Here is an 18,447-nt window from a genome sequence, read left to right as displayed (position 1 = left end):
TATTTTGAGACTCGACTAAAATATTTTTACTTGGCAGTCGATATGCTTGAAATATTCGTAACAGTCGGAATATCTGAAATATTTATACCAGTCGAAATATTCAGATCCGACAACTAATTATATTTAACTATCGTCATTTAATTCGAACGAGCTGAATGGAAGGTATAGATATACTTTTGTTACAAACACTTTTGATACTTGATAACAAAAAGATGTACAATGTAAGGATTTTACTTCAATCTATTAACCGGATCAGACAAATTAATTTGTCAATTAGATAGCCAATTTCCTTACCAGTTGAAATTCTCCTGTTTCATAATTATAAAAACGTCTAGCCAAGAGATCAACTGGGTTAACGGATTAAACCTCGCAAAGAATTCTGCCACATCTTCTCTTAAAGCTTCTCTAACCCCTAAACTATCGATCCTTCACAACCATTCACCCTCAAAACGTCCTTACATCCTCTCACTCTACATTCACTCTCGTTCCCAGCCACATAGAAAACACACGGCCACTCAGGGGTCTAAAATATGGCATTTCAGTGAAAGACGTTCGCATGAAATATAGCAACAGGTCCCTAACTACTTTGCAGGGTTCTTCGACGGTTCAACGGTACCGACGGAACGTTTCTAAATAATTTAAACAAACTGTTGCATACCGCTAGGGAAAACCTATTTCGGGAGGGCCGGAGGATGAGACCTTAGAGACTAACCTCGGGCTTCGTGAAATTCAAGGGCAATGTGCGCATCCACGCCAAGAGAGAAGTAATTATTAACGACGTTCAGAGGTAGATTCTCTTTGCCTTTGCCATTATCATCGTCGCCTTGCGCATCAGGATTCCTCTCCACTACCAGTTGCCATCTATCCAACAACGTCGTATCGCTCTCTCCGATATTCGTCAAAATCTTCCCAATTGGCTCGTCGGTGTAACCGCCGCCCCATCCTAATGCCCTGGCCAGATCGTTTCCGGTTCCCAGAGGAAGCACGCCCACCGCTGGTGGAGGAGATGCACCGATCTGATCCAGGATCGATAATACCCAACCGACCGTACCGTCGCCGCCACACGCCAGAACTCGTAGATTAGGAACTGTCTTGAATAATTCCAACCTGAAAGCGAGGAAATATTTTCTTTTTCGAGGAAACAGTTTCTTCTTTATTTGCCTTTCGCGTTATAACAACAAGTTCGCGAAGGTATTCAAACGTTTGTAGACACCTTTTATCGACTAAAATTTTATTTACGCTGTAATGATTATCAAGATTGTATTGGTGAAATTCGAAATAAATCTGGAAACATATTGCACATAGAAAGGATCAGTTAGTGCAAGCATATGTATATACCTCGCAGAGATCGCAAAGGTAGTTGAACAATCGATAATAACAATAGTCGATTAAATTGTAGGATTATAGGATATTTGTTATTGTCTACGTATATTATATGATAAATAATTTTATAACATGGAGTATAAAGGTGCATGCACGCATGCACACAAATATACGTATTTAATTAAAACGTACTAGAAAATCAAACAACTTAACCGAAATGTGATTATCACGAGTCACCTAGCACCGAGTATTTGGTAATTAAAAATTATTGTCCGAATAGTTTCGTCGATTCACTGCTGGATATCTCGAATCGTTCGAAATAAAATGAAGCTAACCGATTGATGGCTTTTATTTTCAAACACTTGATTAATAAAATCAAGCTGCAGCTCGTAGCGTATGTGATACGTATTTGAAGAATTTTTAACGCATTATTAAATGCGTTTCACTCGACGTAACAAATGTTTGTCATATTTTCAATCCACTGTAACATGCTTTTTATTCAATGTAATACACGAATATTTCAAAAGTGAAATTTCGAAAGACGATAACGCCATCACATGCATACTACATTTCACGATGTTTGTCCATACCTATACCAAATGCAATTTCGACAACAATATCGCTTGCAAATCAATGTTAAAGTAAAAAGAAAGCTACTTGTTCCTATTTTCGTTATCGTCAGATGTAGCAAATTTCATTTGCATAATTAACACATTTCAAATATTCGATGAATAGCGAGGAAAAATGTTACAAGTGGTTCGTTAGAAAAATACAGGAAAGTTGATTGGTAGGTAAGTTTCAAGAAATTTGTATCATCGTATGCGCAAAGTTACGGTATATTCGTAGACAATGCTGTTTACTGTGTCGTAGTGAAAGCAACCAAATGAAACGCTAGAACTTTTGAATAAACTCTCAAAGGAAGTTCCGATAATACCGTAGCGACGACCTTTATTCTAAAAGCTTCACCTTTATTCAACTAGGCCTGCGAGCCAGAAAGTGCAAATTTAATTAAATCCCTTGTTCATTTGTCATATTTTCCAATATCCTTCTCGCCTTTTCGACAAGACCAATGAACTAATTCAACTGAATTTCCATTCAGTTAACCTAATTCCTTACCATAACCCTGACTACTGAAATAGAAAATAGCATGCAAAATATTTCTTCCGTTTCTGCCCTTTAAAACAGATCCTTCGAAGGGTAAATATTCTACGAATTAAGTGAAACGAAAGAAATTAATTAAATAAATTATATTCGTCATTGAAACATGAGAAACTAAACAACGTAAGAAAATAATAAAGAAATTAGTTTCTCCAATGAAAAAAAAAATGTCGAGAAGCTGGAACAACAAAGGAATTGTTCGAGAGATAAGTTGCCCATCGTAAACATCCACAATAACCAACGGTGGATATAAAATAAATTTTCAATTAGCGATACACGTCAAATGCGTTCACCTATAGGTAATGTCTCACAATTTACGATTCCACAACATCGTGAAATATCTTACCACTTGAATGAACGCAGTACCACAGATCGATATACGTATACACCATCTCCGTTTTATCTTCTCTTATCTCTTATTAGAGTGCGGATATTTATAGGATATATCTCGTTTATGGAAAATCAAAATGCGTAAAGATTTACAAGAAGCATACAGTATGCGAACATATGAAAGGATCGCAAGTAGATACATTTAAAAAATCGTCACAATCGTACTACCGATATACAGGGTGGTTGGTAAATGGTGGTACAAGCGGAAAGGGGGTGATTCTACGCGAAAAAAGAAGTCGAAAATATAGAATAAAAAGTTTTCGTTTGAGGCTTTGTTTTCGAGAAAATCGACTTTGAATTTTCGCTGGGTACGCGTGAGGTACGTTATAACGGACCTCACTGTAGATCGTTGTCACGATGGAAAAATTAAAAAAAAAATTTTTATTCTATATTTTCGACTTCTTTTTTCGCGTAGAATCCACCCCCTTTCCGCTTGTACCATCAGTTACCAACCACCCTGTATTAGCGATTTTATCGAAACCTGCGTGTAATTTAAGATTTCCTAATGAGATATGTATAATTTTATGGCTAGACTAGGTTAGCTGCGTAGTAGTAATACTTGTATGTGAATATCAGTGTGTGGAAGTATGTGTGTGTGTGTGTGTGCGGCGTCTCGAAAACAAATGAATGTAAACTGTTCAGTCGGTTAACAGTCGAATATGGAAGAAAGTGCTGAGACGCGTGCAAGTGTGTATCGATGAATATCTTTGAAATCGCTTATCAAATAAATACATAACTATTCTGATATAAATTCTAAGTGTAAATTTAGTGTTTCTATACCATTATTTCGGCTCAACATTTCCAATGTACGTCAAACATTTAGCTCCAAAACCAAATGTACCAACAATCTTGTATTAAATCTTAAAGCTGTTTCTTTCTAAACGAGAAATAGGAAAATAAAAGAAAAACCTCGTATTCCTATACTCTTCGTATTTAAATCGGATGAAACAGATCTTTAAATTAACGTTGATAAAAATATATATCCAAGTTGTCAGTCTATTTATTGTGCATAAACTTACCCCATCTTGGGTCCGCCCTGGGTCAGATCGAAGACTTGCCTCGGATTCAACAGCCACTGGAATTTCTGTAAAAGCTTGGCTCCCTGATTGCCGCCCGATTTTGGGTTAATGAAAACCAGCACCGGTTTCACAGATGGCGTAGGTATAGGTTTCACCACCCAAAGCATCCCCTGATCCTTATCCTGTTCTTTATCCTTATCCTTTTCTTTCGATTTCTTTCTGTTGGACACAGTGCCAGCACCGCTTCCAGATTTCTTCTTTCTCGGCGATTTTCTCAAGCTACTCTTGAAACTGCCCTTCCTGGGAAGCTTCACGATCCAGGATGGCGGCACTACGATAGACGCGTGAATACCTAACTCGCAGTTTTCTCCGATCTTCTGAACGTTGAAGCAAGCCTCCTTGTTGTGATAGGCCAGCTTGCACCAGCTGCAGCTCACCGCGACAATCTCCTTCGAGGTGAAGCTCAGCTTCGATTGGAACGACTTGCCGCAATTTGCGCATTTGCCCTTCTGTGACCGTCGGTGTACCCAGTGGTGGTGAGTGTTCGTCTGTTCCCGATACTGGCGGACCCCGACATCCCGGAAGCTAGATTTACAAGCGAAGTTCAGACTCACCGCGCACACAGCGTGAGCTACCACTCTGCAGGCAGCACATTTCATCCGGGGCCCGTGTTTCTGCAATTTCAATGAAATTCTCTGTTAAAGAATGTCTCGGGTACAGCAGGGTCGTCTATAACGCTTTAAATCGTTGTTGAACGAAGTAAACGATAGTAAAACCGGAGGAAAATAAGATCCACGTTCCGTACAATCCTCTTAGTCTGTAGGGGTTGTTCGAAAAAAAAGAAAGAGAAAAAACTGAAGCGCTCGCGAAATCGGTTTAACGGGGTTCGAAAACAGCCGGAACCTCGTTAGCGGCTCTTTAATGGCATAATCGATAAAAGTTACGTGTCGAGAATACGGTAATCTACCCATTTCCCTTGTTTCTTTGTTATCCCTATTTTCACGTAATATTCTACAGCATCAGCGAGCTCAGAAATTTCTTCCTCCACTTGCGGAACGAAGAAATAGAAATTAAATTGAAAAGGGAACGTACTGGGGCAAATGTTCGTTCACCAAATAATCTATAGCAGTTGTACATAGAACGTAACAAGAACACGTTCGTTGATTGCAAGAACGCGAGATCGATGTAATGAATGCGCCACGTCACAGGACGAACGAACACGTTGCAAGAACTGGGAAATTTTTTGTGCTCCATGAAACTTTGTCCCTGTCCCCTGTCCAAATGGAAACGTTGACAGAATCCGCACACTTTCACGTGGCTATAAAAAGCAAAATAAAAAAAAAACAAAAATAAAGAAAGAAGAGGAAGAAAACAAGGAAACACGAAAGAAAGAGGGTGGTAAGACAGAAGATGACAGCGGATTCACGGAATTCATGGTGAACGTATAAATCACGTCATCCTGTTCGCCACCTTTCAAACGATTTAGAAGGGTCATCGGTTTCCATTGTCTACACGATGATCAAAGGGACAAAACGATGATCATTGAGGTCAAACAAAAACCATCAAGCTCTATCGTTCGCCGATAGGCTTGAATAAACTATGTACGAACAGCGCTTTAAAATTGTGACGATTCTCGACGAAAGAAACGCGGTCGAGTAGAGGAGCGTCGGCAGAGGTTGTAGAGGGTCAAGGCTGGTCGACAGACCCTCGTCGAACCTCTTCTCCGTCGTTTCAGTTCCTCTCAAAGAAAAACTTTTTTCTTTCCGATATTGCTCAGCCGTCACGGTTTATATTGACCTACATGAGTCACCCGAAACGTGCCACGATCTTCTCTGTGAGTCGGGCAATTTGTACAGAAAGGAAGAGAGAGGAAGAAAGGAAAAGATGAGACGAGTCTATGCGTTTTTTTCTACACGATCCGAAGATACGATATTTTCTTCTTCTTCTTCTTCTTCTCCGTCCTTTTTTATATGGTACCGGTTAATTGCTTCGTCGGAGACGTAATTTTATCGAGAAAGAGATCTTAGAGCCAGACCACTCGAATTCGATGGCACAGACACCTTCAAACTATTCTTCGGCCAAATTGGATTGATCGATCGAGACCATTTGCGGGCAAATCTCACTCTAGCGTTGGGTCTCTCTCGTCCCTTTGCTCTCTCAGCCACTCTACTTTATTCATTTCTTTTTAAAAGCGCAAAATGTAAATCCAGTGGAACGTATCATACCTCCGTCGAACATTTTTATTCGAGAAGTAATTTTAATAATAATTATAGAAGTATCTATCTCATATGCACATTGCTAGCCATAAATGTTGGAAAGCTTGCTCGTTACAATTGATCGAGAACCTCTGACAAATTTTACTTTATTTAATTTTGTATTTCTGCTCGCATTCTCTTGTCAATCCTTGATCGTGACTTCTGAAACGAGCACGAACACAAGCGGTCAGAACACGTGCCCTAAAAGCCAAATGTGAATTAGCAGCCTGTAAATTAAGCCGTTCAGCAGAATGGACGAAAACGTCGCGACGATCGATCATCTTAATAGCGTAAAAGGTCGCGCATTATCAGTCCGAACGTCTTCACGAAGCGCAAAAACAGGCGAAAAGGGTAGGCTAAAGGGATCAATGTGAAACTTAAATGGAAAACTCGGCGGATGAACGAACGCCGATTCATCAAAGTCTGGGGCCACCGGCGGAATCAATCTTCGTTACCGGTACACGCGGCTGATGCTCGGATTCCACTTGGAAAACGGGCACGTCGCTGACGATCCGTAAGATTTATTTATCGCGTGGAAATTGCTGGCTGCGATCGACGCGGAAATCGCACTTAAACGAGATCTCATACTCGATTTTCCGTGTCGATCGGGAATGCTATAAATCAGAGGTTCTCAACCAAAGTGGGATTATTGAACGCGAGAGTTAGGAGGAAGAATCTAGCACGTTATATTTGACATGAAAATATTGACTCAAAAGTTCAAACGATTGCTCCAAATAAAATAAAAAAAGAGAGAGAGAAAAGAAAAGTAGGTCAAATAATTAGATACTCCAAATAAAACGACAAGTAAAAAGATCAAATAATTACTCCGAGGAAGATAAGACGTGAGTTGGAAATAAAATTGCTTGAAACGTAATTCGAAAATCTTACTTAAGAAGTAAATTGTTTTCAAATAACATATTTGCCAAACGTTTGATAAATACAAGCAGTAACAGCAGGTAAAGGATAACAGATAACTGTTTTCTTTTGTGTATAAAGAACATATCTATTGCTGGGAAAACATTCACCTCAGAGATAACTAGATATTGGAATAATTCATCAGACCAAATAGCGTGAAAGCTAAGAGATACGGAAAGGAATGTACATAGATCAACACATCAGAATTTTGGAGTGGAAATTCTGTGTACCATAGATAAACATCCGTATATTTTCCTTACAAAATCAAACAATCGATATCCATATATTAAATGAACGTAGTTTTCTACGGATATATAGCTCCTTCTCATCAATGGGTAAGAAGTTTATCGGATAAGCTTAATATTCTCAGTTAAAATTATCATAATTCGTGTTTATTGCTCTTATTATTTATTATTATTATTGAACTTAAAATACCCGGTAGTTTTTCATTCTTCGAATTTAATTATCATATTGAAATCTAACAGTATCTTGCAACGTACAAGTTTGATCATTCTGTACCAGGTTCGAAGTTGAATTTTGAGAATTCGAAGATGGTATCCCACTGGGGGTAGCCATCCACATGCTATATTACTATATCACTAAGCTATAATATTTTACCAAATGTCCTACTGGACAAATTGTAAAATGTAAACAAATAAATAAAAAAAAAAAAAAATTTTGAGATGTTAAGCCTAGTCGAATAACGCTTACTATAATAAGCATATAGTCTTAGTTTCGTGCAATGTACGTACGTTATAAGATATATTACTCTTCGCGCTGCATACTGCAATTTTTCAATGTTGAATCTGATGATATGCATTCGCGAAAAGGTTGAGTACCCACACTGTAAATCGAGAATATTATCGACGTGGTCGTGTTGGTCCGTATTGGCTTCACACTCGACTTTTTTCATCCCTTTTTCATTCCTTTTTTCCCTTTCTTTTGATTCATGCACATTCGACGTTTAATGGACACGAAAGAATTTTATGCGATTCGAAATTGGAATTTGTGGATCATTGATATTGATATCGAAGGCAGAGAACGGCTGCGAGCGAACAGTCTCACGGTTGAGCAATATCTGTAAAATTCCAGGATATTGGTAGCCATACAAGAGAATTACTATTCGCTTTGTGCATGCCACAAACGATAGCACAGTTAGTGAGCTTCTGGAGATTGAGAAACGATTTAACGAAATCCTGAAGTATGAGATAACTACAAAATTATAAATTCTCAGATTACTTACTAATAATACTCTGAAACTTTGCATTAAGAACACATAATGTTGGAGCAAATAATATTTCTGATAATAGCATTGGCTTGTGCAATAAAAGTAATATGAGATTTATGAGAGATTTCTGAGTTTATGAGATTCAATGCTGTTGAATTATACGTCTACCTCCTGTTACTCACTGAAACCATTACGATCCTTTTTACGAGAAATTTTCTGCCTTTCACGGCAACGAATTTTTGCAACTGATTTTTGAAAATTCCTCTTAACACGTTCAATCTTGTTCTATCAAAAAAAAACTCTTTAAAATCTATGTTCATACGATTAATACTTCTCGTGAATTTTTCCTACAAAAGCCTAGAATGTTGCAAATTTTCGATTGATACACGTTTATTTGTCACGGTTAACGTGCTGTTTTATATTTCCATAAAAAGATTTATACGCCTATTATGATATTAATTAGACAAATACAATGTATCATAGTATTTCGATGACTAGAATAACGTTTTTTCGTTCCAGCGTTCTTTAAAAATTATTCGCGATACACCGTACTCGTTCCTCGAAAAAGGAACAACGTTCCTTTGACGATGGGAATAATTTTTCTGACCAAACGGATATGACGAAATGGAACAAATTTGATTATCATGATATCTATATGACGAACACGTTTCGTCGGATATTTTCTTTTTTTAAATTTCGAAAAAATGTTCTGCTTCCATATTCGAAACAACGCGTTCCCGGGGCGCCGGTTAAAATAAAAATTAAATCCTGTTTCAACCAATTGCTCTAAACCAAACTGTATAAATTAAATATTTCACGGGAAAAACTTTCCGCCCGTTTTATTCTAGAACGTTATTTGAAACGTTTTAAATAATGCACGCGGAATGCATGCAAGCTTTTTTTCTTGCCACGGTTAAATTCGCAAAATAGTTTACTGCATCAACGTAGCCGATCTATTTTTTCGAATCTCCATTTGATTAACTTCTACATATGTAATATACTTTCCAAGTTTACATTTCCATCCTGCACAGTGAAGCGAAAATCCTCAATTTTTTTACTACTGAAGCGAACTTTCCTCGGAAAAATATTCCTGGAAATGTCCAAACAATGAAGCAGAGCCCTGGCTCCCTTGCGTATGAAGCTCTTCAGCCTCTTCCTCAATTGAAGTAAACGACACTCTTCTACATATGACGATCAAGCTATGTATGCAAACCGACATTTCAGAATACATAATGCGATTTATAAAACGTTGAGGCCTGTTTATCAAGACAGCGATCAGTCGTCCGATAAATAACACAAAGTCATCGAAAAAAAAAGATGCATATATCTTATTTAACGATATGATAATCTGATTCAGCTTGATGACATTTCTCATTCTATAAATCTCGATACAGGTTACACTAATTCTTCGATCTTTTTTTTATTTTACTACCAACCTTCCAAACAATCCGATAAATTTATTATTTTAGATATTGATAGGTAATAATTACACAATATGTTTTACAATATATCTTGTGGAAAACATGTTGTATTTATCTTTCTTCTACGCTAATTGTTCTTTATCCTAAAAATACTTCATCGATTTGATTGGAAAAATGTCCAGGTGCACGAAAAGTAAGAAATCAAAGTTTATTTTTGTCGTATCACTCCAATCGTACGAACAGCAACAAAACGATTCACGAATAAATAAACGAAAGGTGTGTATCGATATTAGATAAACAAATAAATACAGTGGGTGATTAAATTGAGAAATTAAGACATATTTGTGTCACATGACGTAATGTGGTACGATCCTAGAGGAAGTAAAGCGAATAGAAATATTTACCTGATCGATAAAAGAACGACGATTGAAATCGTTTGAAAAATTCAAGATTAATTTTCAACGGAAGAAGCAGGAAGTCACTCGTCGCTACGGCGGAAGTATGCTCGCGCGTAATGTGTATCGATCGTTGGAATCTCGGCAACGATAAATATCATGCCTCGCGACAAGTTTAAACATACTTTGAAGCACGTTAAGTATAATTTAATGCAAATAATGCTTGTTTACTTAGTTAGGAGGAAAGCTTCCATTTGGTCCTGCTAACCAGACGTTACCACGCTCGCATGCATGCGATGGAAATTGATTTTGGATTCTTGTTAAATATGACGGACATGCGGTATCATGAAATTCGTTTAGAATCTTACGAGCTATGTGCTGGTCTATACATGTACATATATACGTATCTGTAACTGCGACTTGTAAAAATCCGGAGATTACGAAAAAATTTCATTATAATTCATACGGCGCACGCATACAAAATTTTAAAATACTATAGATAGAAATTTTACGAAAATATTATTTATCGGTGTATGCAACGCAGAGAACGAATATCATGAACGCGTGTTAAACGTGAATATGTTACAACGTGAACGTATCGAATGCCATATTTTAATGAAAACATGGAATGTGATATACAGGGTGTTTTGTTTATTTTGTCCGTTTTAATATCTTCGTTTACAGATACAGGAAAGTGAAAAAAAGAGAAAAAATTCTTCGGTTTGGAACGACAAGTATTGTGATTCGTGTTATTGCGCGTTCCATGTACCAAGTCTCCACTTTTATCAGAAACTTAACTCTTAACGTGTACATACGACCAGTCGGTTAAAGTTATAGTTACAGAGTCAATGAAAGCTAACAGAAACACTTGTACGATTTTAGTAATTGCAAAAACGAAAATCGAATATCATTCGTTTCGATTAAATCTTTCCAATTAACTTCTCGTTTCATTCATAAGGGTGCATCAATGGAAATGATGCGAGATAGATCATCGAAAGGTATAAGTCATCGTTGAAAAACTGGTGCCTTAATCTTATCAGAGTGGCCGTTATGTAAATAATGACGAAGTGGATGATACAATTCCGCCGGATGTTATATTCAGCGAGTATTCGATTCGAGTGGAATAAATGAAAGAAACGACGAGAGGCAATAAAATTTGTATAGTAGAAGCATGGACGGTAGCTACTTGATGAAGCTAAGAAGCAAACATGAACATATAAACAGCAGGGAAATAAGAATAATGGGCAAAGTCAGAAAGTTACATATTTCATGAACGTAGAATGGTGGAAAATACGCGGAACAAAAGGTCGTGTCGACACAAATCAGAAAAATCATCCCCCGCGAGACGCAAACGCGTTCTTCCAATTTCGGATCGCTATACTACTGTTATATTTATCACAATATCCAGAGATTCTGAATTACGATACTCCCGGTGTTATTACGAAAATGCTTTAGGACTATCGAGAACAAAATCCATTTTGTGTAGCAGAAATTGTAAAAATTGTTTAGGAATTTTTAAACCAACCTTTTCCCGATATTTCCTGTAATAAATTGTAGTATGAAACTATGGAAGAAAAGAATTTAAAAAAAAAATAGAGATAATTGTTTAAAAATATTCCTATAATTAATTATTCTATATAATTACGTGACTCGTAGCCTGTAGAAATAATTAAAGACTGTTCTACGATATGACTAGACTAAGAAAGTTGAGGCATTTATGAAAAATTTCAATGCGCAAAAATATAGAAAATATCCAAAGTACGTGCCCCTTATAATCTGCAGATCATAAAACAAATCACGTATGGTTCGTTTATCTACGTGTAATTTCGTTTATAAAAATATGAATTTTCATAAACCATCGTACTTTCTATGTACTATGAAACCACATAACTTCCATCAGTTTTGCCTACGCTAATATACATATAACCTGGTTCGAAACCTCCATTGTCAATCAAAAAGATTGACACTGTTACTTTCAAAATGAAAACAGTTCTAGTTTGACTTTTTTTTACGCATGATGCTATCTCGTCAAATTTAGACGTATAAAATCTACGGTTAAAGTTTAGAGATACTCATTTTGTATGAAACACCTTGTACACAGACGCTTGTCGCAGGTTTCAAATATCACAAAACCTGGTTACGCCATTCACATAGGATTTCACATAGGAACAAATTCGAAACTGCTACATAGTTGGAAACTGAAATGTTTCGGTTTGGGCGTTACCAAAAGCGGTCTTCGTCGATTACAGGCAATTTTACACCGAAAACGGTGTTGTTGCCGTGAACGAGCTTTTTTGCACCGGTCAAAAATCTATACGCGTTTCTTTTCGTCAGGCTGCATCGAAAATTACGGCGATACGATACTCATATTTTATGCAAACTCGAATTTAAACGGTATTCTGGTCACGCGCCACCTTGGCATATTTTTCTTCTTTCCAATAATTTCCTTGCAAACAGTTTTGTTCTATAAATTCCGTTACGTAACCCGTTTATTTTCGTGCTGTTTCTTTTTCTTAAGAAAGATAAAGGACAGGATCCTCTTTCCATTAGAAAACTTAATCCTGACAAACTAAACCAACCAAATACGATTAGCGAAAATTATGTGCAACAATCTGTACTTTAAGGCTATTATGGAAACGTTACTACCGCAAATCTCGTTTAATTTACTACGGTAGTGTTTCCTTATTCCAGATTTTTCAATCAAGGAAGCTGAATGGAAAAATGATGTAACTGAATCTTTTCTTAAGGAATATTATAAATGGGATACGCTAGAGGAAATGATTGACATATAATATCCGTAGCAGTTTAGAAAATTTTGCCATGAATTTTTAAGGCAACCCCCTACTGGTTTCGTGCAAAAGCGTGACAATAATTGCTGCGTTAAATATTGAAAACTTATTCCAAGAGGATTAAAAATAAGATATAAAATAAACGTATAAACGTAAAAATAAACGTATTATTAAAAATTACGATCTTTCCTTATGGGAAGATGATTTTAATCAATTTTTCTGTCTTTAGAGCCGCGCGTAAAAAATTTAATTTCAGCGAGGCGAGCAAACGTTATAATCTTTTTAATAAATTCACGAATCACAGCCATCCAGTACAGGTGATATGCAAAATTTTCAGTCGCCGACATATATATCCAATTTCCTACCATGCATACTAGCTGCAAAAATATTTATCGTGGTAGATGCCACGCGGAAAATTACAGCCTCTACCATCCCTCTCAACCTCGTTGCTACCCTGTGGCCAAGGCTCGCCCGATAATTTTCTTTTTATACCTGAACAAAAGAGGTTTCGTAAATTGCCAATTTCCGTTATTAACACACATAGAATGGTAGTAGCCTCCCTTAATTTTCCTCGTTGCTACATCATCGTCCTACAGTTAAGATTCATTTTTTAAAGCGTTGGCTAAATAAATGTATTCATCGGAGAATATGAAATCACGCTCCAAATCAGGATTATCAACTTTTCAAGTAGCTCGGCCAAACGATGTATAAAAATAAGGAAATCATTATTTGTCCTAAATTTCGTTGGTTGAATTTTAAGATTATTTGCGTATTTGTCGGAATAAGAGAGGTAAATTAACATTCAAACTACCGGTTTCTGATATATAGCTAAGTATTTTCCGCATACTCGAGCAAGGTATTTCACTTCGAGCTTAAACATTTTCTTTACTTGTAAAAATAGAATATACTTCACGTGCAATTTAAATGGAATCTTCTGGGTTGGCAGTGGTCGCGGATTTTGTCAATATCACCTAATGACTTAGTTAGTCGCCAGCCCAATAAATACGAATATACAAGAAAGAATAGTTTCGTGGCAAGCTTCATTTTTTTAACTTTTCACTAACATGTTTTTTAGGATCTGTGATTAAGTGGGATTATCTTTAGGTAGAATACTTCGTCAACAGGATGTACATACAACGTGTACAAATAAAAAAGCAGACCATACAATAGTAATAAGAAGAATACATAATGGCATGTTTCTATTTCTTTCATAATACAAATACTAAGTTACCAGGCAGATACATACGAAATGAAAGTGTATTAAATGTATTCAAAATTAATGAGAATGCCAATGACGACCAAATTATTGAAAAGTGTAAAGATTCAGGAAAAATCCTTTTTATTTTGCTTTTATTTTGCGTGATGTAACCTACTATTACGAACGAGCACTGCAAAAATTGTGCTATACTCTGCGTTGTTATAGCATTACGCTGAAAAATGAAAGAAGACCAAAATAATGTCTTTGTAATCCTATATGGCGATTGCTTAAGGGCTGATTGTTTATTTTCGTCCATCGTACGAGAACTAAAATAGACACTGCCTATACATTCCCAGAAATCAATTAATATCTATGCTATAATTGATTCGATAGAGGCGTAAAATCAATGAGCCGCATTACGTTAATGATATAACGTGTTTCAATGAAACCGATGAGTCAAGGAACTCGGAAACGTTGCGCCGCAAACATGTTGCGAGGATACACAATTTATAAACCTTTATATCCCATCAATCGTTTATTATACTATCAATAGTACTGGTCATAATGTCGATTACCTTTGACAAGAAAAATTACGTGTTAAATGACCGTCACAAAGAATCTTTACTCGCATACTCCAAAGTAGCTTGTGTTTTCTATACTCGGAATAAATAAATATAGAAAATTAATAATGCAATTGTCTATGTGAAAACGACCACTTATAGCTTCGTTAATTAAATTTGTATATAGCCGTATATATAGTTATATGTTTGTCCATAATTATAGAAATCATTATAGTGGCTATAAGATCGTAATGCTTAGACGCTTCAAAATCATGCAATTCATTAGGAAGTAATTCATTTATTATTCAACGCAATTAAATTACGTAATTAAGCGAGTCGTAAGCATCAACTGTGTTCGTTTTCGGTTCGGACGAAACTGCGGCACTTAATTAAAAATTCTTAATTACGACGTTTTCTGTCATGTTCCGCTCGTTATCTCAATCAAATTTAAAAGAACATTAGGTCGAAGGATGGCAACACGAATAAATACGCATCACCCTTTTTATACTTTTGACCTACAATTTCTCAAAATATCATAAAAGCAATATCGAACTCCGGTGGGTAAAAAAAGAATTTCATTTCTCTCGTTGAATTTCCAGATTTAGACGAAAAGGAAAAAATGGAGAAAGGAAAGAAATATTCTAGGGAAGGATATATCTACGTGATGAAATGACGCACGGTCCGATCTCTAAGAGCGGCGTTGCTCGTAAAAGCAAAAGAAACGCACGAAATAAACGTGGAACTGCGAGACAACTCCCTCTCCTCTCTCTTTCTCTCTCTCTCTCTCTCTTTCTCTCCTTTTGCGTTCGCTCCTAACGAGAATCGTTCCCATTAATGTTTCACTCATTGCCAACGTCTTTGCCTAAAAATGATATCACCGATAAAAAATGTACGCAGTCGAACTCCGTGTCTCGCCAAAGTATTTCCAATCATTGGTACAGTTGTTGAAACGAGGACGACTGACAGACAGAAAAATTGACGCGTTCCATGATCATTCTGTTTCATCCGGCTAAATGCATATTTTATCATATACTCAAATAGTCGACTGCATACAGGATAAGGATAAATCAATGAAGACACAACGTACGTATAATATGCAGTGGCTCGCGAAAATACTTGAAGACATATCACAGAAAACGTTTATGTGTTACAAGAAATATTGTGGAATTTCATTAGCAATGTAACAAAACACCATAGTCATATCGTACAGAAAATTGAGATCAACGGCAGAACAATTATTCTTCCATCGATATGGTAGAAGGCAATATTTCTAGAAATTCATAATTGCTATGCGACAGGAAAAAAAGAATGGGATGAAATATTACATGTTAAAAAGTCGAGCGCGGTGGATGGATATATGTATACTTATGGTGATTGATCATATACGTATGCGTCTACACGTATAATCTATACCTTATATATAAAATATTATAGATATATACTAGATGTATTTTTTCTTTTTTCTTTTTTCTTTTTTTTCATTAACGCTCAACAGACGATAATTCATATATACTTTCGAATATATAGCTGTCCAGAGGTTGAATCCTATAAACGAAGCTCTACGGTATTATTCTTTTTCTTCACCCTCTTCTATCGACCACTTCCAACTACTGTCCATCGTGGCACGTCAGTACCGCGCACATTATTTTTCATGTCGAGCTACGTAGCGTTTTTATTCTCGCACCAAACAGTCGTATCTTTGGGAAACATGCCGGGCATTTCTTCCTATGCTTTTACTCCTTCGTTTTTACGATTATTCGCTTGCAGTACCTTCTACGCTGCTACATGTTGAAGGTAGAGCCGTTTTACGACACCGTGCGAAGGATTAAGAGGAAAAAAGGGACGTGTGGGTAACGAATGTCGTCAACTTTTAACGAGCATCGGTTTACTGAAACTATTGGCTGTAACTAATCATTGTCTAAGGCGAAAGTGAAAGATGAGAAGAGGAATGATGTGATTTATCGCGTATCGTGTTTTATTTTTAAGCCGGTTGCGGCCTTCGATATTCCATGTCCCAATTTTAGTCTGAATATTTCACGAAAAGATTTGCTAGAAAATTGCAATAGGAAATCATGCGTAATAACAACAATCCTTACATATTTTTCTTCTTCTTTTTTTTTTAAACTTAGAATGTATTTTTAATAATAGGAAAATAAGATGAACCAAATCTCGAAGCTTAAGAACGTTGTATTTTATGGACTGAAGTTACTTTGAGAAAATAAGATGATTCCTTGTAAGTAGTAAAATGAATTTGGGTCATAACTTCATGTCGGAACTGCAAACTCCGTAACGTTTACCTGCTAGAGTAATCCTAATTGATCATTGTTCTCAGGAAACACCGTACAGCTGCCTACCTTTCTGCCATCCAACTTCCTCGACTCTACCTAAATCAGTCATGTTAAATAGCATTTCGTGTTCTACATGCTTCTCTATGCTACACACGTGCTTGGAACTTACGGTCTGAACATTTGCTTCAGACACTTACATGAATTCGTCATTGGACAGGGGGCCTGGTTCATATCGTTTCGCTGAAATATCGATGTTGATATTCTGAGAATATTGCCGATGATGTGAAAAATTGTCACACGTATAAATAGAATTATGCCTATAATTATAGCCTATAAGTAAATACAAATGCTTCTGACAATTTAATTGAAATTATTTTTTCTTTACAGATTCCAGAAATACTTTTGCTCAAAAAGTTCTGGCCCCTTTGAATACGCTGAAATTTTGCAAATATTTTATTTTTCACAGAACGATGATATTAAATTGAGAATAAATAGTTCACATGGCGCGCAAATTATAAAAATGAAACGTTTCTCTATGAAGTAAATGTGAAAGAACACGAATCAATAAAAAAACGTATAAGTAGAAAAAGATACAAAGATACATATCTCGAGTTATTATTACCTATAATAATAATAATAACTACATAATAATAAGTCAGAATCATATATCGAATGATAAGAGAAGAAATACCAAAGATACTCTAACAATTCTCCCCAACGAGAAAAGACACAAGAAAATATTTCACTGTATCGTCCAGGGTGAAATTTTTTTCTCAATCCACAAAGAAAAACAATCGATTCCAAATCAGATTTTCCAATCAAAACTAATTTCATCAACGTTAAATACATATTACAAGGATCTTCGAAACTTCGATAGGAAACATCGTGGAAAAATATCTGCTTCCCGACGATTTCTCCCTTAGTTATCCTTTCCAAAGTCACTCGACTAAATGGAACAATAGAAGCGTGTAATAAGAAGATAACACGTGGCCCGGAAATCATGCACCGTGTTCTTAAAAGCTAACACAGACAGAGAAAAAAACGCGGAGAGTATAATAACATTTATACAACGAAGCCAAGATGAAAGACGAAAAAAAGAAAGAGAACGAGAGAACAGCAAGAGAGTAATTAACAGGATGGTTCTAAGATCGCGCCTTCTGTACTTCTGAATTAAACAATCATTAAAATTCAACAAATACGTAGGAAACGTAGGAAGGAAGTCTGATAAAATGTTTTCCGTCGTCTGCGTAGAGACAAAGTGAGAAGAAGTCGGTCCGCTAAAAATAGTGTGTCAAAAAAGTAATTAAAAGCTGTTTTAACGTCTCTCGCTTCTTTTCTCGCGGCCGAGTTTCCAATCTGCGAACGAATTACCACAAAATAGGATGTTCGAACATGCTGACACGTTAAAAAGCGATGACTTTCGTCACCTCCCTTTTTTGTTTCATTTTTTCTTCCGCTCTCTTTTTTTTTATTTCATTTATTTCGTCTGTTCAATTTTATCTGTTATC

At 36.3% G+C, this 18,447-nt stretch overlaps 1 protein-coding gene across 2 annotated transcripts in view; it reads right to left on the bottom strand.

Annotated features, from left to right (window-relative positions):
* Positions 1-18,447, bottom strand: part of LOC117214704 (eye-specific diacylglycerol kinase) — a 55,837-nt gene that overhangs the window by 15,884 nt on the left and 21,506 nt on the right. For both annotated transcript variants that reach the window (XM_033460953.1, XM_033460954.1), the window contains exons 3-4: positions 3,891-4,564; positions 713-1,107 (exon numbers count right to left, since the gene is read on the bottom strand). In XM_033460953.1, coding sequence (XP_033316844.1) covers positions 713-1,107; positions 3,891-4,564 — 1,069 coding nt within the window. The remainder of the gene's footprint in view (positions 1-712; positions 1,108-3,890; positions 4,565-18,447) is intronic.

The sequence above is a fragment of the Bombus bifarius genome, unplaced genomic scaffold (assembly GCF_011952205.1).
Source record: "Bombus bifarius isolate JDL3187 unplaced genomic scaffold, Bbif_JDL3187 scf7180000009243, whole genome shotgun sequence".
In the NCBI taxonomy this organism is placed as follows: domain Eukaryota; kingdom Metazoa; phylum Arthropoda; class Insecta; order Hymenoptera; family Apidae; genus Bombus; species Bombus bifarius.
The sequence above is the reverse complement of the archived record's forward strand: the minus strand, read 5'-3'. Positions and strand labels throughout refer to the sequence as shown.